General features: G+C 39.4%; 2 protein-coding genes across 2 annotated transcripts in view; one reads left to right on the top strand and one right to left on the bottom strand.

The window, feature by feature from the left end:
- The first annotated feature begins 6,028 nt into the window (after positions 1 to 6,028).
- On the top strand, positions 6,029 to 16,080 carry ica1 (islet cell autoantigen 1). Its single transcript, XM_010797620.1, has 13 exons — positions 6,029 to 6,143; positions 7,061 to 7,091; positions 7,194 to 7,365; positions 7,935 to 8,007; positions 8,214 to 8,337; positions 9,165 to 9,363; positions 10,327 to 10,452; positions 10,634 to 10,732; positions 10,830 to 10,930; positions 11,107 to 11,150; positions 11,630 to 11,887; positions 13,889 to 13,978; positions 14,444 to 16,080. The coding sequence occupies exons 2-13, from the start codon at positions 7,075 to 7,077 to the stop codon at positions 14,563 to 14,565; spliced, it is 1,425 nt and encodes a 474-aa protein (XP_010795922.1). The 5' UTR covers positions 6,029 to 6,143; positions 7,061 to 7,074; the 3' UTR covers positions 14,566 to 16,080.
- Positions 16,079 to 20,886, bottom strand: part of LOC104968072 (glucocorticoid-induced transcript 1 protein) — a 16,467-nt gene continuing 11,659 nt past the window's right edge. The window contains exons 5-8 of the mRNA XM_010797629.1: positions 20,046 to 20,224; positions 18,800 to 18,858; positions 18,489 to 18,609; positions 16,079 to 18,321 (exon numbers count right to left, since the gene is read on the bottom strand). Coding sequence (XP_010795931.1) covers positions 17,988 to 18,321; positions 18,489 to 18,609; positions 18,800 to 18,858; positions 20,046 to 20,224 — 693 coding nt within the window. The 3' untranslated portion in view covers positions 16,079 to 17,987. The remainder of the gene's footprint in view (positions 18,322 to 18,488; positions 18,610 to 18,799; positions 18,859 to 20,045; positions 20,225 to 20,886) is intronic.

Genomic DNA, 20,886 nt, shown 5'->3' with positions numbered 1-20,886 from the left:
TCAAATATCTGTCAGCTGGATGTCTCGGCTAATGCACAAATCTCCACTGTTTAGCACATGATATGAAGACAGGAGGCACATCATCAGGCTGCTAAAACCTCTTCTTTGACGGACGGGGAGGATTTTGGCAGATACTCGTGCATGTATGAGTATCAGGGGCACTGTTATTCAATCATAATGAATGCAAAAATATTAAATAAGCTTACATTCTCAAGATTGCTGATGTTACAGAATGTTAAGAAATAGTAAGGAATTCAACAATTACAGATAAAGGGTATTGTGCTTTACTGAACATCTTCAGGGTTCACTATAGCACAGATCCATCATGGGTTTACCTTAACCTGGACCAAGGGGTGGAAAACCAACACAGACATTTTCCACTTGAAATGTGTGACAGTTTTGAGGTAGATTGGGTCAAAATTGCAATATTTGAGTATTGGTAAGTAACAGTATTATGGAGAATCATATTAACAGTGGGCATAAGCAACCAACTGTCTTTAGTTGAATTTGAACCCAGATGTTTTATCTAACAATGGGTATTGTGTTAAGTTAACTCAAAATTACATTAGGTGGCTATGGAACCAGTGGTTTCTAAAGTATTTAATTTTATATTTATATGATTTGTTAGTACTGAAACAGTTAATTGAAGAAAATAAATATTCTGATCAATTAATTGTTTCAGCTATGTTAGGGCTGCAACTTATTAGTTCTGCTAAAATATCACAAGCATTTGAAAAATATATGCTCATTGCAAGTTAACCGAACCTCAAGGTGATTGTTTTTTTCTTCTGGCACACACCCAATCCTATTACACTTTCAATGAGATAAAACTACACAATTTTTGTGTTTGAGAAGCTGGAAGCAGAAACTATTCAGTATTTCTGCTGGAAGATTGACTTTAAAGATCCAAAATTCTTTCCTCAAGTAATAGTTTCAACACTTATTGAGACAATTGTATCCATTTTGTCGACTTTCAAAAAATGTGCATAAAATGGTGTACTTTAGCATATAACCCGTATCTATCCTTAAACATAAAGAATTTGGAGGTAAAAAATTAAAGTATGTAATAATAATGTATCAAGCAGGAGTGTTCAAGCTTCCCAACTGTTCCACAAATTGCTGTTTTCTCCGTTTTATATGGTTGTAATAATTTTAATATCTCTGGATTATGGACTGTTCAACAAAACAAGTGATTTGATTTTGTCTCCTCAGGCTATAGGAAATTGTGTTGGACATTTTTTTTCAAAACCTTTTATGGACTATGATGATAAAATGACAAATAATTAAAAGCAAATTAAGAGATTGATTAATTGTTAATAAAAATAACAATTAGTTAAAGGCCTTAACAAATCTGATTATAGGAGAAGCTAATCCTCTTTAACTTTATACAGGGTCGTTTGTATCCTTTAGAGTGAGTACACAGGTGCAGTTCTTCTGTATTTGTACTTTATGTTTCATGAAATTGAACATTTGAAGAGTTAATGTATGATATCATTGCTTTTAAAGGCAAGCATACTGAAGAAAATGTAAGTGTTTTTATGCTTCTAAAACCTTCCTGTTTCCAAAATAGATGTTAAAATGTTACAAATATATATATATATATATATCCTTTATTTAACGGTAAAATAAATAACTTAACGAAATGATTTACTGTAACTGATAATATTAATGATAATGCGTCCCTGCAGAACATTGCTACCTTTGTCTTCACAATCTTAGTACTAAGTTGTATTTGTTAATCAGGTTTCTCATCAGTCTTGTATTTTGGGAGGAGGACAGGGAACATCAATGTGAAGTTTCAAGTCTTTTGAAATGTAGGTTTAATAAACCAAACGCACAAGTATTGATGTCAAAGGTGTGTTTGCATTTCACAATGACATGAGATATAAGAGGATTACATGGCTCATGAATATGGCCTGTTTCTATCCTCTTCTTTTGCTATCAGACATCTTCATCTCTATCCATAACAGCTTGTCGAACGGCACAAAGACTGATGTGCTCGTCTCTGAATACCTCCGATTTAATTTCAGTTAAGAAAAATAAGAAAATTGTTGTCTGATCTGCTGAAAATAAGTGTGTGTGTGTCTGTGTGTGAGTGTGTGTGGTCCTTTCACAAGCAGCTGCATCTCACAAAAAGAGCAGCTAGTTTAAAATCTATTTTTATGTCACATAATGCTGTCAGTGTATATTCCTTGAAACAACAGCAGAAAGAGGTGATGATTACTGAATATCACCTTGTCAAAAACCTCACAGCTGTATGGAGGTAGGTGATGCTATTTATACTAAACAAAGACACAATAAACACACTTATATTCTGATCCATAATTGACATCTTCAAAAGTTCAGTCAAAATCACCAAGGTGTTAATCTTCACCAACAACACCTGGTTATTTGTGTCGAAACATCAAGGATTTGCAGTCAGTGTTAATTGTGAGTTCCCATACGAAAAGCTGTCCACATGATGAGAAGACTATTTTCCCATGTCACAGCCCAAATATATAGGAGAGTTTTCCTTCACCGTCCTGCCTTTAAAACAGGCTGGCAGGTAAAACAATCAGGGCCAGCCTGCACCGCGCCCGGGCTTCGTTTGCCATTGATTTATATCTTAAACAACCTCTCCTGGTGCTTCCACTGCTAAAGGTGAGACGCACAGCCAGTGTTTGTGACAGAGATGGACTAGGTGCGCTGGCAAGAGAGAGAGGGATGATGCGGTTTTAAAAAATGCATCACCATTAAATCAAAGAGTAACCTTGAATGAGTTCAGGCCAGTGCTGGCATGGTGACACGCTCTGCCCTCAGCGTTCGGTGCCACGGAGCATGCCAAACAGCGGGGAGAGAGAGAAAGCTGCAACGCGGTGATACATGTTAGAGCGGTGGTGCTGGGTAGCAGGCCAGCTCCACGCAGACCAAGGGCACTCACAGTGACATTGTGTCCAAGTTTGAGCTCAACATGTTGGAGACAAACGTATATAGTCTGAGAGAAGGTGATGTCCTTGCAAACTGCCATGGAAAAGTTGACAACAAAACCTTGTTATCACTTGAACTTGTGAAAAAATCTGTGCACAGATGGTGCAAAAAACAGAAGTTCAACATTCGTGATACCTGAAGTTTGACTAAAACCTGCTCTGACCTTTTTCTCTTTGTCTCATAATCTTGCTTATGTGTCCAATAAAATGAAAAATGAAAAGGGTTTAGGGTAAAGAAATGTTTTCATAATGAGAAAATACCTAATGTGAATATGAGATTACTTGTATTATTCCTGTGCGCTGCAAGGCAAACTCCCCAAGCTATTACATGGGTTTGAGCAGAGCAGACTACAAAGCATTAGAGTGTAGCCTAGAGGAGGAAAAATTAAACCCCACTGGTCCTTCAGCTACAACAGCTGAACTTTACATATTACTCGCTCATGCAGATTACTAAATCAAGGAACTACATTTATTTACGCTTTTTAATAAAGCACTAAAGCCTCAGAGGAATTTCTTTTTAATAAGACGCCTGGTAAAATGGCTATGCAACTGCCGAGTCCCTCTAAAGTACCCATATTTCCAGTAAATAACGTCTTCTGGGCGGATGCCAGTGCATGAGGACAGACTGAAGTAGTGTGCATATATTAGACATAAAAATGTGTTGCAACATCCTTTTAGATTTGATTTCTGGGCAGAAAACTATTTGCGGTATATAACTTATTTTTAAATCTAACTTCCTCTCCACTTCTCCCACATTCATTGAGACATGTCATCCATCTATCTCGGCCTGCGGCTGCAGTAGTTCCTCGACCATGAGTGGCTGCTGCAGCGGGGCTGTATTTCAGCATGTTGAAGTGCATGGAGAATTCCCATGAAGGGTAAGGGATTATGGATTTTGGCCTCTAAGCTGCCTGGATGCCCAGTGAGGATGTCTCTGAGCGTAGTAATCTTCAAACACCACGCAGAGTGATGAGTGGGCACTGAGGACTTCTACTCAGGATCTAAATGTGTTCCAGCAAGTTACTGGTGAGAGAGAAAGAGATAGAAAGCGAGAGAGAGAGAGAGAGAGAGAGAGAGAGAGAGAGAGAGAGAGAGAGAGAGAGAGAGAGAAAACACCATTTGGTGCAGAAATGGAAAGGATCGACGCAGTGGCTCCTTCAGGCGAAAAGAGACACTTTTGATCCTGTGACCCGTTTTTGAGCTATAGTGTGTGTCGAAAACTCGCGTCGAGCAAGGGATCACATTGGAGTGGTGCAAATGTAAATGTCATGGTTCTCCATCACCACACATAACTGCGAATGGAAAAAGTCAATTGAGCAATTTTTGGGGTCGGGTCGGGCACTCTCCGGGGGCTGCAAACCTTCATAATGAGGGCACGCTCAAGTCTGGTTTAGACTGTGTGTCCCAGAAAATATGCTTGCCAATCTGGCATGAGCTGGTGTACAGTTTGAGAATGAAAGAGTAGGCTCGGAAATACAAATAACATCTCACAAATGAAGCACAGAACAAAAAGTAGGAGTAAGGAAATGTCAGAGAAAATCAATAGTGACGCACGTCCCTGATCAATATCGGAAAGGAATTTCTCTGACTCGGACTTGATTGAATTAAACCCCCAACAGCATCACTTAATTTAAGGCCCTGATTGTTTTCCTGTCTTATTTAAGTGAACTCAAATTGCTTTGATACCATCTTGAATGTGGAGATAAGGTGGGTAAGTGCAGGAGGGGGATCAGATGGGGTGAAGGACACCAGTCTTCATGGAGATGATATCCTCTCTTCAAGAGACGCGTCTATCTACCTGCTCGTATCACAAGCCTTGAGATGCAGTCAGAGGTCAGGGATGGAAATGTGCACCGGCATGCTGGAGAACTTCCTTCGGCGAATCAGACTTTATTACGGTACCAAAAATGCAAAATAACCCACTGTAAAAAACATGCGTGTTTCCGTGGCGCACAGAGGGTGGAAAGTGACCTCAGGCTGTTCAGGATCAAAGGGTTCAACATTCCTTTGGTGATAATCAAATTAAGTCTGCAAAGCTCAACATAAAAAGCATTTTCCAAATATAAATACACATACCGCTCTTTACACGTACTCCAGTTTACTGATCAGTTAAATTGTCTGCATGCTGCTCACACACTCCTCCTGACAGTGCAGCACAAATACTGTCCAAGGCAACAAACAGGTACATCAATTTGGAGCATGACAAGAAATTCCCTTTAGGTGACAACAAAATGTACATGCTATTAGATCAGCTGCAGTATAGTGTGATGAAATAAATTGAAGCCAACAGATGAAAGCTCGGGGGCCTCACACGGGAGAGAGGAGACTATTAAAGGTGCACTTCCCATCTTTTTATGTTACACTGCCATCCTTTGGACAGATACAGAACTAAGCACCGCTAGAGGTTTCATGAGCTGAGTGATGGTGGTCTGCACCAGGCTGTTGGAGAAACGGGATGTTGCAATTTTGGTGCAATTAGTAATTAATTGAAGGAGTTTAATTTACCATTGTTTGAATATGGATGATTGCTTTACTACTATTTATTCTGATATGTGATTGTATGGTGCTATAATGACAATACTGCCACTCTTGATATGATGACAGCTATTTGAAGTCATGTACCATTTGCTTTATTTAGCTTTAGCCATCAATTATTATAATCTTGTACCTTCTTTATCTATCTGTGCCTAAACAGACACTGAGGGGTTCATTAAATGCTTATTTTATTGTAGCCTATCTAATTTACATAACGTAGAATTTTTAATTTTTTATAATTATTTTCTGATTGAATTTTTCTCAATGACATCTTCAAATGTCCTAATGCTTTGTACCATGTAAAGCAAGGTGGTTTAAAGAAAGTATATGTATTATTATTATGATTAAGATTATAATTTTATTTTGTATGTCGGATTATCATTATTGTTTTGCTAGTCCACAACCGCACGAGACAATCAGTGTTTATATTAGTAATATCTGTTTGCACGAGACAAACATCTGAACGTGATGCGCGCGGAATCAGGGGAGCGCCGCTGATGACGTCAGTTGCATGCAGAAGTGAACGAGCAGCTGTGTACACACACACACACACACACACTACAGCAGGGCCTACATCCAAAGCTGCAGCGCGAGCAACGATGGCAGGAATATAACGACATTTCATTTAATACATATAATCAGGTACGTGAGTGATATTCCCTTATTTTCTGATTTGATATACTCATTTATATCGTGATATCTAAAGGCGACGCTTCGTCCGTTCAGTGCGCTACAGCAAACCAGGCTTTGTGTTTATTCTGGTGCGGCGAGGATGTATTGTACTAGTATTTATATAGGCTACGTCATTATGCGCTGGTTCATTTACCTCGAAGTGCATATGAATCTAAAAGCATTTTTTCCTTCCTTGTTATAAAGGTGGCGCGTTCATCACATCCCATCATCACATTAAAATGAGTCGTGAAGACGCGCGAGCTGTTTGTAAAATAATTAATTATTCATGTCAGCTGATGGACGGCAGGGTTTGCACTTCTGGAAAACATCCGGTTACTTAGTCAATGTTTTCAAATCCTCACTCAAAAGCTGAACATCTACTCGGTTGTGAAATTGTCTCTGGTTAATGGTCTAATTAATGGTTAACACACCAGGGAGGAATGGTAGAAATACAAAATAAACCTCATCACACCTTGTTGAGTCAGACAGGTCAGATATCACATTGTGCTCCAGCCAGTGAGTTTGAGTCTCTTGCTTAAGGTGTTCAGAGGTGGAATAAGTATACTAATTGTTGAGGTACTTTTCTTTGTAGTTTCCTTTTGAAGCTACTTTATATTTCTACTATTCTACAACATTATTTTCTTCGCTTTAACTAACTAATTTAACCAAGTATCCATCATATTCTGCAATGTACAAAGTTAGACACAAAGCAAAAAAAGCTGCAATTGATTTATAACAATAAGCGTTCTGCTGAGTTTTGTTTGCTCAAAATTTGGCAAAATGTAAAAGAAAACAGTGTTACCACTGACCCTGGTATACAGTAGGTACATGTTCCTCACTACATCTGCTATCCATGAGCTATTTCATCCACTCCGCTTTCTCCACAGGAAATCTGCAAAAAATGGAGAGAGGACATTTGTGAGTACATATAAACTTTTGTGTTCACACTATTGTTCATACCAATCCATGAGGTTATACAGCAACAGTCACAACATTGGTTCATCCTCTGTGTCATTGCAGTGGCTACTCCCAAGACTATCTTGACCGCTTTATCCAAAGCCAAGACTCGTCTGTTGTGAACAAGTTCCAGCAGAAGTACTGGAAGACAAAACAGACACTCATCAAGGTCACCGGGAAGAAAGAGGACGAACACGTTGTGGCGTCAGATGCAGAACTGGACGGCAAGCTGGAGGTGAGGAGGAATATGAAAATGTGGTAGTTTTACTAAGTGACTAAGGGAACAGAAAGTTAGGCCGCAGTCGCATCACAGAAACATTAAGACACAGTGGGGAAACTTCCCCTCAGGCACTCTGCAGTGACTTAAATGGCTTTTTGATTCACACTATGCTAGGATTAGCTTGAGGCTTAAAACGTACATTAGGCTGCCTGTCCGACCGCCATCATCTAAACCTCCATTTCAGGAGCGAAGTGAGTTTAATGGCTGAAATCGATAGCTTATAAAAGCTGAGAAAACAGCTTTAATTTAGGGCAGGGCCTCGATGAGCGCTGTGATAAACTCAAATAACTTCATGTTTTTAACCTTTATGTGGCATTTTAATACTTCTATGTTTACCTCATAAAAGGCTTTAGGTTGCTCGAATTCACTGGTAGATTGAAATCCTTGAAATTAATGTAGTATTATAGATTTAAGGTGATATCTGTGATCATATTCAGGCAATGTATGCACGACTTGCTAAACTGAGCATTACCCCCACAATGATCAGGCATTTTGATTTTAAGCTGATTTATTTTACCCCACAGGTTTTTCACTCCGTCCAGAGAACATGCATGGAGCTGCTAAAGGTCATTGAGCAGTACCAGAGGAGGATATGCTGTAAGTATTTTCTCAAATAGAAAATTAATAATAAAAGTATGAACTCTCAACAGAGTGCATGCAAGCCCATATTCCATAAACATCAGTGCTCCATGAAATGCTTTGTTAAAGTGCTTTAGCATGTAAATATGTTATTATATTATTAACATTTTAACTTCAGACACAAAAACATAAATATATCCGTTTCTACCATCTCTACTATGCAGTCCTTTCCCAAGAGGAGAACGAGCTGGGACGCTTCCTGCGCTCCCAGGGCTCGCAGGATAAAACCAGAGCTGGAAAGATCATGCAGGCCACGGGGAAGGCTCTCTGCTTCTCTTCCCAACAGAGGTAGGCAACATGCGTACAATTGTGAGTACATGAAAGATGTGTAACACACATCCAGATCATTCACATAAAAGTTCCAGCTGCACTAGATAAAGTAAAGGTCAGTCATTTTGGTAAACTATCACCCGAAGATATGGTGATGTTACTGAAAATATGGAGTGTTTTAATTGCCCAGCTGTGAACCCAGAGTTAGTTAGAAACTTCAGCCCACAGGATTCGTATAATAAAAAGATCAAAGCAGAAGATGTTTCCTCTACAGCAAAATGACACACAAAAAACCACGATTGGAATGATTAGATTGCTGAATCTGTGCCACACCCTGCTAACTGAAAACAATTCATGGAAACAACCGCACCTAATGACTCATAATACTCAAGTGTAACATTTTCAGGGTCATACCCTTAAAATACAAATGTAAACAAATCTTATTTGTGTCAAGAGCATTGGTAGCTCTTATGTTCTGCTAGTGATTTGGTTTATCAAATGTAAATATAGTAAATATTACTACTTTTCCTTTGTTTAGAACTTTGTGTCTTTACCAAGAGTGATAAACACCATTTGGTTTAACTGATTCTTCAAGGGGTCTATGATTGACTTTACTATTTAATGTTGCCAGACGCCCCTGCTGGGGTTGGAAAATCCTTTCCCCTTGTGGCTTCAAATGATTCAGCAGGCTTTATTACGAACTATAAAAGGTCAAAATTGAATTCAAGATTGTTGACGACATGAGATATGATCAACTAATGTCTAAGACCAAGGCTGTAATGAGAATGTTAAACTACTCACATGCTTTAATTGGATACTTCATTTACACTCTACATCCTTCACAGATTGGCCCTGAGGAACCCTCTGTGCCGCTTGTACCAGGAGGTGGAAACGTTTCGCTATCGAGCGATCTCAGACACGTGGCTGACGGTGAACCGGATGGAGCAGTCCAGGACTGAATACCGCGGAGCGCTGCTTTGGATGAAGGACGTTTCACAGGAGCTGGATCCGGATACTAGTAAACAGATGGAGAAATTTCGCAAGGTTTGTCTTAGGACAGGAGGAAGAGTCAAAGGCCAGACACATTGGCCTTTTTCACAGCAGACATTTTCATATTTTAAAATGGAAATCACAGCTGCAACTAAGAAACATGCGTTTCATGAAGATTTGCTTTTTCCAGTTTTCCAATGAAGTTATTAACGTTGCTTTCCTACTATGACAAATCAATGTCTGATGTGAAAAACATTTATCTACCTGGGCAATCGCTCTTCAAGGTTTTTAGCCTCCACAGAGTTATGAAAAGTTTATTTACTGTATATAGCCCAATATCACAAATCATATTTGTCTCAGAGGGCTTCACAAATCAACAAACACAATTGACAATGTAAAAACAACAAACATATCTTACAAGATAAATGTGAAAATACCAATGAAAAAGGTACATAACACACAAATACAGTTAGAGTACAATAATTAAAATTCCATAAAACGAAGTGATGTCAGAAACCTGCCAACACAGTGTGTGAGAGAAATTCTGTCTGCTCCAACAAGCTATCTGCTGTAGGACTACCCGTTTGTATCATTAATTAATCTTTTAATTATTTTTTCAATTAAATATTCGGTCTAAATAATGTCAGGAAATATTTGAAAATATCAAAGCCTGAAGGAGACATCTTCGTATGTTGGATAAGTATTTCAAATATCACCAGCTAACGGAGTAATTGACTAATCGTTTCAGCCATAATTTGCTGCAGTTCCTAAGGCCGCACAAACAGCACAAAGCAGGACAGATCAAAGTTAAAAACAGCCACTAGAGGGCGGAACACACCATCCAATGCTGGTCTATTGATCAATACCACTGTATCAAGTACCCAGCATGCTCTTTTCTGCTGACACTTGCACAAAAGTCAACTCCACATTTTGTGTTTTCACAGTTTGACCCCGTGTGATACATAATACTGGGTTCTTATCTTCAGTTGGGAAATGTTCTTATCTGTTTTATCTCAGGTTCAGGCCCAGGTGCGCACTACAAAAACAAGCTTTGACAAATTGAAGACCGATGTCTGCCAGAAAGTGGACCTGCTGGGAGCCAGTCGCTGCAACCTCCTCTCTCACGTCTTAACCACATATCAGGTATTCCACAAATCCCAGCTGTTTGCATACACTCCACTGATCTTGAATAGGGTGTTTTCAAAGACTGTGCCACATGCGGTTAAGCCAGGAAGGAAGACAAACATGAAGGGAACAAAGACACTGCATTGGAGATGTAACTGTCAGACACAAGAATGTGAATCACTCTTTCCTCTGTTTTCAGACAACACTTTTGCACTTCTGGGAGAAGACATCCCACACTATGGCAGCCATTCATGAAAGCTTCAAGGGCTGTCAGCATTATGAGTTCTCCACTCTTAAGGTCAGAGAACGTCTTGACCTGAGCAGATAAGAGCTCAATTCAGACACTTAAGTTCTCAAGAATCAGAAACTAACCATGATCAGCGACTTTCTTTCAGACCTTACAAGGCCCCATGGACAAGATCGCTAAGAAAAAAGGGAAGAAGAGAATTAAAGCAGTGGCTGAGGATGGAAAGAAAGCAGAGCCCACAGACGACCAGTGAGTAATCTCATCCTGATCTTTCCTCATGCAGGTAGACCAAACATGTGCATAACGACAGGGACATCTGAGGATCTGTTTATAAACACTGAACCAGCCTGGAAATAGTATCTTACCCAACAGCTGCTTTCTGTACGGGTCAAATGCTATGAACTGATTTGATGTCATCTTTACAGACTCATCTCATTAGAGAACGAAAACGGCGATAAGACCAGAGAAGGTAAAACAAAATGCTACCAAATCTATGTAACTGCAATATGTTTATATGAAATAAACTGCAACTAACAATGATTTAACGATCAGTCTATAAAATGTAAAGCCCAATTTGATGCTTTATTTGTTTTGTCTGACCAAGAGACCAAAACAAAAAAGATATCCAGTTAACTTTAATAGAGCAGTCAAATAATAACATTTGATAATTTAATACAGGTAACTTTTTTTACATTTCTACCTAAAAAACAACTATTAATTATGAATGTTATGCCAATGAACTAATCAGCTCTTTCTCATTAAGACATATCAAGATAAATGTAACACCTATGCCCCCAATGTACCAATGAAAGCACAGAATACTGTAGATAGTTTTGGGCGAGAATGAGACACAAGTTAATGCAGCCAATTAACAGAGAAATGTTCTGTAACATCACCATATTGTTATTCGTCATTGCTTACTCTGACCACTGTGTCTGATCATTACAGGGCATGGAGATAGTCTCTCTGCCTACTTAGAGTTCGAGGGAGAAGAGAAGGACAACATGGCGTTGCTGAATGAGATCCTGGGCAGTACGTCCGTGGACGAGGGCGACTTCTCCAGAGAGTGGACCGAAGTGTTTGGAGACATGGAGGAGGGATCAGCATCAGGCCGAGCAGCCGAGGCTCAGCAGAAGGAAAACTCCTTCTTTCTACCTTCTCATTTATTGGACCAGAGCTTGAATAATCTGCAGTCTTCCCTCTCAGGTCAGAAATAATACTTTGTGTGCATGTGTGCTTGTGTGAGCCAGAGAAGAGGGACATGTTGGGCTTTTTAGATGTATCTGAAGGACTACTTGTGGTTTTCTCCATCAGGGAAAACTGGCTAAAACATTTAAATTAGCCACCCTTATCCTAATTTAAATATTAACTTATATTACTGAAACTAAATAATAAGCTATATTGTTTTACCATGAATGAGTGCATTAACCAAAATAGCTACTTATCCCATTGTAGCAAACTATTTCCACAAATGGAAAAGAGTGGATTTAAACTGATTCATGCCACACATCTGTCAATGTAATGGAATAAGGCTATAACAAACTGGCCTATAGATTTGCTTAACTGTAGGTAGTTGCCAACTACTTTCCATTTCCTGTGGGCCTGGGCAATGGCTGCTAGCACCTCATCTGGTTTTGTTAATTTGGTTGGAAGGATTTTGAGTTGCCTCACTAAGACGACGTAAAAAACCTACAGTATGTTTGTGTGTATCCCCTGGCTTTTGTATAACAGTCACCAAGGTAGTAGTTTAGAAAGTGTGTGACATTAAACTATAGTTCCCGCATGATTTAGAGTCAGTTGTGAAGACATGCTAGGAAAAAAAGGAACAATGGGGTTTTTTTAAGCAGGGAAAAAGCATATAGTGTTTGGGATCTGTGGCAGGCAAGATGGCAGAGTTTTGAAAGAGAGGCTGAGAGCCCGGCTGGTCAACAAAGCACACTGAATGTAATAGTGGTTACAGATTGAATTCCAAATGGCAGACCCCAGGGAAGTCACAATTACAATATTAGGTCCCAGGAACTGTCAGAGTTCAATCAGAGCTGCGTGAATGTACAGAACTTGCAAAAAGTATAGATTGATTTTAAAGCACTGAATGAGCATAATGCTAATTCAGCTGTAAACAGTCAGGCAGCAGTACACACAGGCAGGGACTGACAAAATAACTTTTGACAGCGTGCAAGGCAAACATCAGGCGCAAGCTAAAAACTCATTTAACACTTACAAATCTGACTTCTCAAAACGTATCGTACACCTACTGATCAACATTCAAATGAAGTTTACTGTTCTGGGTAAAAGTGCAGGGAAGACTTTGTTCAAGAGGGCTTGATCTTGAAAACTAAATGAGGGTTTTTGCTGTTATTAAAGATATTGCAAAAACAACATTGCAGAAAGCATCACATGGGCCTGGCCTCCATTTCACCTAAAAACATTAGAGCCCAAAATATGCAAATCCTTGAAAGAATCTGATTTTAATCATACAGCCCAAACAGCAAGATCGAAAGAAAAATGGCTTCAGACCAAGAATGTGAAATAAACCACAACAAATCTTCAAGGAGGAAAATCCCTAAATATTCACATGAGTCATGAGACCAGTTAGAGGGGAGCTGCATGTACACATGAAAGCTTCAAAACTAAAACTATTGAAAGCATTTCAGCAGGATTTCATATTTAAAAATGTTGATGGTGTTATTCACTCATAATTCCTGCTTCAACATAAGGTCTTGCTGAAAATGTCAATAAGAAGGGTACAGTGAAAGCAACACTATAGAGGGTGCTGGAGTTGAAAGTCTATATTGCACTAATACAAATATCTAAATGATTCAAAAGGTTATTTAGTCATTTAAGCCCGTTTGACTCTTTTGTTTGTATTTGGCGCATAGATTGTTGTTACAAAACACAACTGCACATTCCAGCGCTCTCCCTGGGGGCCTTTAGTGTTGCTACATACTGTATTCTCTGGATCCACACAAGGATAAAAGACAAATAAATGTGCCTGAAACAAGACCTCAAAGTTGTAATTGTAACTTCTGCCATGTATCTATTAATCCCCTAATATGATTTTGCAGTGATAAATGTTTAGAATATTTCTGTTTGTTGGTCTATTACACGATATTCTTGCACATCAGCGAAGTGTGATGATTTATTTTGTGGATCATGCTTTGGCACGTTAAGCGATTAATCTAAAAATGTGCATCGTGTTCATTTCAGATCGGGCTGGGATCATTCCACAGCCCGTCGCCCAGGCAACGCAGCACTCATCTGGATCCAATCAGGACGCTTCTAAGGCAGCAGTGAAAGGTAGGGCCGAGCCAAATGAGTAAAACAGAGGAAAGAAAAGATTAATTCAAAGAGACGTGTTCAACTGAAAGCTGTGATTATGGGGACTTTCAGAGTTTGTGGGGCTTTTTCATTCATGGTTTCGTATATTAGCCGACGCAGTATTTAAAGGCAGGGGTTATTATTTATTTTTCTTAGCCAAGGACTGCTTACAAGATAAAGAATAACTGGTAACTCTCATTAATGTCCCTTGGAATAATTGTATGCAACCTATTCCTTACTGTAGTCTTAGTTATGTGAAATAACTATTTTTAGAATGAAAATAAATTTGAATTAGTTTTAGATTTTAAAAATATACATATTTATCGAATGATAAATTCTCTTTGTATTAAAAAAAGTATACATTTTAAGTCAAGGGAATGGCCCTCACTGGTGTTGATATTTTCAGGTGTGTGTGACAGTTACCCTTCTTTACTCGTTTCACAGACAAAGCGGGGACGTCAGCAGACCTCTCAGCGTGGTTCAACCTGTTCGCCGACTTGGACCCGCTCTCTAATCCAGATGCTGTTGGCAAAACTGACCTAGAGCACGAACTTCACAACGCCTAGTTATACGACCAACACATGGTGATCTGAAATGGGTTCCTTTGTTGGTTGGTACAGCAGAATATCACTTTCACCCACACACACACACACACACACACACACACACACACAAAATAGTCTTCTCTTGAGGCATCAAGTAGACATTCTGCCAATCATGAAGTCAATTAATCAATAAACAGATAACTCACCTCAAACTCATACCCAAATATTTGTGGCGATTTACGAAATATTGAAGCAAACTTAATATCTTTGGGTTTGGACAGTTGGCTAGAACACAATATAACAACCAGTGGAATGGGTGTTTTCACTAAATCCAAAAAGTTAAATCTTAGAATTAAAAATAAATCACTAGTACTTTTTGTTAAACCACATACACACTAATGGTCCCTTATTATAATGATAGCTTCTTTATAAAAACAAACAGACAAAGAGGCAGGTACAAGCTTTCACAAAATGCCTCATCATTACAGTATCTTATAACGACATGTATTTTGTCATAACAGGAGAAATGTCATAACAGGTCATTGATCAGATTGTTTCTCTTGGTGGCAGTATTGCACTTCTAACAACTAGCAGCTGTAGTTCTTCCCATTGTGAAGACAAGAAAGATTTACAAGTTTGCCTCTTCTGCTTTGGTTAAAAATAAAAGGTTTATCATCGATACCTCGGTATGAGATCTGAAACAAGAAGCCTTCTACATTTGCTGCCTTGACATCTGTAGTCTCTAGTATCATTCTCCACAAGTCCAGGTGTTAACGAAATGCTGCAACATAGTGAGAAACGTTAGTGATGTCAGGAAGAAATATTCAAAAATAAACTGATACATCATTTATTCAGCCAGCGATCGTCCTCCACTGAGAATCATTTGCAACTATTTCACAAAGCACTTCAACAGGTGGACTAAGAGCCAATGTTTCCTAGACATGTATTATTTTGAAATGTGTTTGCTACATGCTGTCTTTGTTAAGCTCTGTTGAAGATATTGCAGAATATATAAACATATCATTCCTGTTTTACTGCATGTTGCATGTTATTCAGTAAGTGTCATTGAATGGATAATGCGTGTGTTATTGAGAGACTTTTCATCCATTTATTTAACTCACTCACTTAGCTCCCATTGAAAAAAAGAGGCAATTTTTAGTGGATAATTTCCAGAGCCAAAGTAGACAGAAAGTTGGATAATCATGAAAATACAATCAAGTTGTTCTGATTCACATTACAATGCTGCACACACTAGATGTCCGGTTAAGAGTCTTAATCTGATAACAAATAAACAATATAGAACCTCATCATTATTATAATTGGATTCCTTAGGTATATTGATATTTGTTTTGGTGCAGCTATGATGTTATAAGCCATGTGACGTGTGTTAATATTGAACATAAACCAAATACATTGATTGCCTTACCTTGACTCCTACTTGTACGTAAATGCCATGCTTTGAAATACTGATTCTAATTGTTGATGTGTCTGTCTTTGCTAAGGCCTTTAAAAAGATGACATACCAATGCAAAAAGACTTTTTTTGGTTTTCTTTATTGAAAAACACACACACACACGATCTACATAAAAATGCATTGTACACAAGAGAACTGAGTCATCGTTGCTAAACATGGCAACCATTTCAACTGCACTGCACAATGAGCGTGTGAATCAAATCAGAAAGAGTATGATTGAAACTCTTCAAGCTGCAAGCAGAGGAGAGGATTTCAACGTACTTTGTGCAGAACGTGTTGCATTCTGTTCAAATGTGTGTTTTGGTGAGCGAAGGGCCGACGTTTTGGAATGAAACATTTACAATTGTATCACTCCCATTCAAGTTCACCTGGTCTAAAATAGTCATGCTATTTTAAATAGTTGAGCATGGGCTGGTGATAAAGCTTAAGGTAACGTAAGGGCACATCTGGCTGGATCTGTATCTTGAGTCAAACTGTGTAACTGTTACACAACAATTGTAAGTGTAGCTTTAATACAAACAAAAATCAATTGCACACTAAAGGTCTGATTTTTTTAACTTATAAAATAGTCTTAAATAAAAAATAGTGATTATCATTTCACTTCCAAGTAAGTGCTAAGGCTTCAATGATTATCGCGTTTGTTTAAAACACTTAGAACCAGTGTTTATATGTAGCTAAAATGTTTGTAAACAAAACAAAATGCACATAAACATTCTGCTTCTGGCACAGACATTGTGCCTGTTGTGTCCCAAAGCCAAGACATGCCTGTCTTGGCTTTGCAATTTGCTTTGGTACTTATTTAACTAAGGGGATAATCAGATGACATAACTGTCACCTTCTCAGTTTGGGAGGGTGTAGCTTATGCAGCTAGCTCTGCTAACTCAAGTCCTCACGGTTGACCTATGCAACAGCGTCTCTGGAATGTGTCGTAGCACCTGAAACTCTAACCTGAACAAGTTAACGCAAAAGTCCTCAGTCACAAGGTGTGACACCAATTGGTCGATTCAGTCTCTAATTATCTCCCCCTCGAGTGAAAACACTCAACATTTCTGGAAAAAGACTGGAATGTCTTCAGAAGGTCATACACACCGGGGAAAGGCAACATAGTCCAAGCAAATACATTCCACATGACCAGAGTTATTATTCTGTGTAATGTGGGGCAATAAAACAAGGCAATGGGGGGGTTGTGTGCTTTGTGATTGGTTATTTGGTCAGTGAGAAACGGCTGATATTTTGTGTTGAGCTCATTAATAGTGAGCAGACCAGAAAAGCAGATCTCGGCCTGTCGGCCTGCTGGGTGCAACGCTGAAGCAACTGCTGCTTTCACTAAGACATTGTGCTACAAATACTTTAACATAAACAAACAGGCCATGGCCTGTATAATTCTGAGCCATGTCTTAACAAGTGCAAACATTGTAGTTAATGTGGGGTGATGTACTCCGACTGCAAGGCATCCTGATATACTAAATACATGAATCGTGCATTACCCACCCTGTCAAAAAGCTCACATATATGTGCTTAAGATTATCTTGCTAGCTAACAGTAGTAGAATTTCTCTGATACTTCATAGCGGTCTGTTGTGATGGTTGAACATTTTTCTTTTTTTTGTAATTTAGTCTTGAAAATATTGTCATCTGTCACAATTATTATAGCAGTAGTATTTTGTTTTGCAAGGAAGGCGTAGCTGTTTTTGTTATGGGTGTTTTGTCACAGTACAGAGCAGAAGGCTAGGTTAGTGATGGGTGAAAGGAGGCGGGGCCAAGGTCAGAACACTCCTCACAACGACCAAACCACCGAGCCTGTGCAGCAGGATGCTGGTACCGTTATCCCACTTGGTGTTTGTCCTTTCTCGACCTGGATACTCCCTGCTGGCTAACGTTAATATAAGTGCAAGGTTTTTTTTTGTTTTTAGTTTTTGGATCCATACCACCTAACTATAGCAAGTGGTTTGGTTAGAGATACCTGAGAACTAGCTGGTGAGGACAAGCTGTGCTGAGCCATCTGTCCCTGCCTCTGTGTCGGGGCTCTGGCTCTCTGGGCCTGTGCTCGGGGCGCTGCTCCAGTCAGCCGAGGCCGCAAAGGTAGCTAGTGGTGCGCAGGGCAGAGCTGGGGTCACCTGAGGCCCTGGGCTGTCGTTGCCATGGAGACTGGGGGTGGCGGAGGAGCAGGACGAGGGAGAGACGGGGGAGAAGAGGGAGGTGCAGAGGAGTTTGACAGGGCAGAAGGCCGACCCCCTGGGAATGAAGTTCACCTTGTTTTTGTCGGGGCACGAGAAGAGAGGGAAGCCTTTTGATTTGCCAGACCTAAAGACAAGAGCGTTTGGATTCAATACACCTGCCCTGATCCCTGCCACCCACAATGCTAATGGGCTAATACATTAAACTGTTCTCTTCTTTTGTTTGTCTTCCACACAGGGTGCATGAAAATACACATGCAGATTGTAAAATTTAAATCAAGAAAAGATACTTACACCATCTCCTCGAACACTTTGATCTTCTCACAGCCCTCTGGAGGTTCCCGTTTGAACATGTAGCTGTTGTTAGGTTTGGGAGATGTGGCAAATTTGGGGAGAGGAGAACTGCACAGGCCGTCTGGAAATAAAGTAAAGAATATAACGTAAAGAAAAGGGATAATAAACGGATCAATCTTGCAGCTGCAATCAACTTAGAGAAGGGCTGTGTATCACTTAAATATTTTATACAAGTTTCTAGACAGATACACAATCAATAGGGTTTTCAGTAGCTCGCTTCATGGAATAAAGCGGTTCTTGTCTATAAAAACCCTCGGTAGTAAAGTAGGAGTAGTATTTCTTATTTGAAGTTGGGATATGGCTCTCATTACTGAGTGAGAGCCATCGAAAGACTCACTCTAGTTTAGTAACGGACGTTGTCTGGTTGCCGTTGTATTTGCGCTTGCTGTGTCAGCCATATCTGTAGCTTCCTCTTGAATGCGTGATTACGATTTGGCATCCTGTCACTAACTTTTTACACGTTGGAGCCAAGAATAAATAACTATCAAAATGATGACTCTGTAAGTCGTCACTTTTAGATGCATGTCAGTATCAAAAGATACATAAGCAATAAAAAACTAAAACAAGTGCAAGTTAGCTCTGCAGAGCCCAACTAAATATATGTATTGCTTATACTGTATGTCTTAAGAGCACTGCCTTGATTAAATAGCACTCTGATAACATTGTCAGAGTCATGTTTGACAGTAAAACAAACAAGGTTGCACACTTCCCACGACATTTAAATAGACTTTGTTGTGTAAACTAGTTCCCCTCTAAAGCTGCATGCAGGGCCGGCCCTGACCAATTTGCTGCCCTAGGCAAGATTTTAGCTGATTTTACAAATCACTCCCCTTTCAAACTACATTCTTGTTTATTAATAACAATCTTTTTGTTACTGTCATAAAGTATTTTATACCTGTTTTTCATTTATTCTCTTATTTTTTTATAACTATAATGATCATATAAAGGTGTGCCTTTACCTCACTGAGCTGAGGTTATCAGAGCCTCTCAGCCTTTCAGGAGAGAGCTCTCTAAAGCTCTCCCCCCCCGCGGCCGCTTACACAGTCAATTCCAATGTTAATAAAAGCACACAGAAGNCTGATGGCAGGACATGCCCGGACACATTCCCTCTCCTCTCATTAACAAAACCTCCTCAGTCATACGCAGTGCAGAATACAACATCACAGATTAGTATTTTGATCCAATACAGACTACAGACTATACACAAGTCGAAAATACCTGCACCTTTTTCTCAAATAGGGACTACTTAGTCATAGCATGCTGATACTACTAAACTTAAACTAATGCAGTAAATAGAAAATGTGCTTTACATTTCATTCCATTAAACGTGTAATGTGAGAGGCACCTTGCTTAACCCTGGTGTGTTAATATATATTTATCTTATCCTTAGCAGCTGAGATATGGTTTGGTCTCCATCGTTTATTGTTTACCTTATCACATATCAGCTGTCAGGGTTTACCTTGGACCACCAAAGTCAGGGTTCATTTATGTTCTCACCTGAAAAGAGCATGGCAGCAGTGACTGTGTGTGACCTGGTATGAATAGCTCACCTGTGATGGGCAGGTAGTGCCATGTTGCGCCTGATGCTGCAGCTGCAGAGAGCTCTGCTCCCGGTCTTTGCTCTGACGGCTGACCTGCTTGCTGCGCTGCAATTGCAGTCTCAGTTTAGCAATCTGCTGAAGGACAAGTAAGATCACATCAGAAAATTACAGATCACACCTGTCCTGTCGAGCTCATATTTCAGTAACCAGGGGAATTAGAACTTTTCCCAACAGAGAAGGTGGTAAGTACATTTGCTTCCATTTTGGGTCGCAAACAACTGTTATTTTCCTAATTAATCAACAATTGAAAAGAGTCACAATTAACTAAAGGCCAAAGCTATGTGGGGATTTTGTTTGACCATCAGTTTAATGAATAATATAAAAAAAACTTGCAAATCCTCACATTTGAGAAGCTGGAACTATCAGAAGTTGAATTTATACGTTTTATCAGTTATCAAAATAGTTGCTGATTAATTGTCCGTCGGTAAACGGATGTATTAATGGACTAAAAGCAGCTCTAATCCCATGTGTTGGCCTAAACATTGTTTTATTGAGGTTCCTCCTTATTGCAGCATTTCTGGTGATGCAAGAACTTAGGTCAATGGGTGTTTCTGGCCCAGGATCAGCCTCAAAACAGGATACCATTTGTGAGCCTAACAGTTGTACTATGCAGAAAAAGGTGTGGTCTTCAATGCTGATCTTGTAATCCTGGCAACACAGTCAACAAAGAGACTTGCTCTTTTCACAGACGTCCTCCCACACATGTGATCGCAGAGGTTCAAGAGCTAGGATACAGT

Source organism: Notothenia coriiceps, unplaced genomic scaffold (genome assembly GCF_000735185.1).
Source record: "Notothenia coriiceps isolate Sejong01 unplaced genomic scaffold, NC01 NC01_scaffold00038207, whole genome shotgun sequence".
Lineage (NCBI taxonomy): Eukaryota > Metazoa > Chordata > Actinopteri > Perciformes > Nototheniidae > Notothenia > Notothenia coriiceps.
Note: the sequence above shows the minus strand (reverse complement) of the source record. Positions and strands in the feature narration are given on the sequence as shown.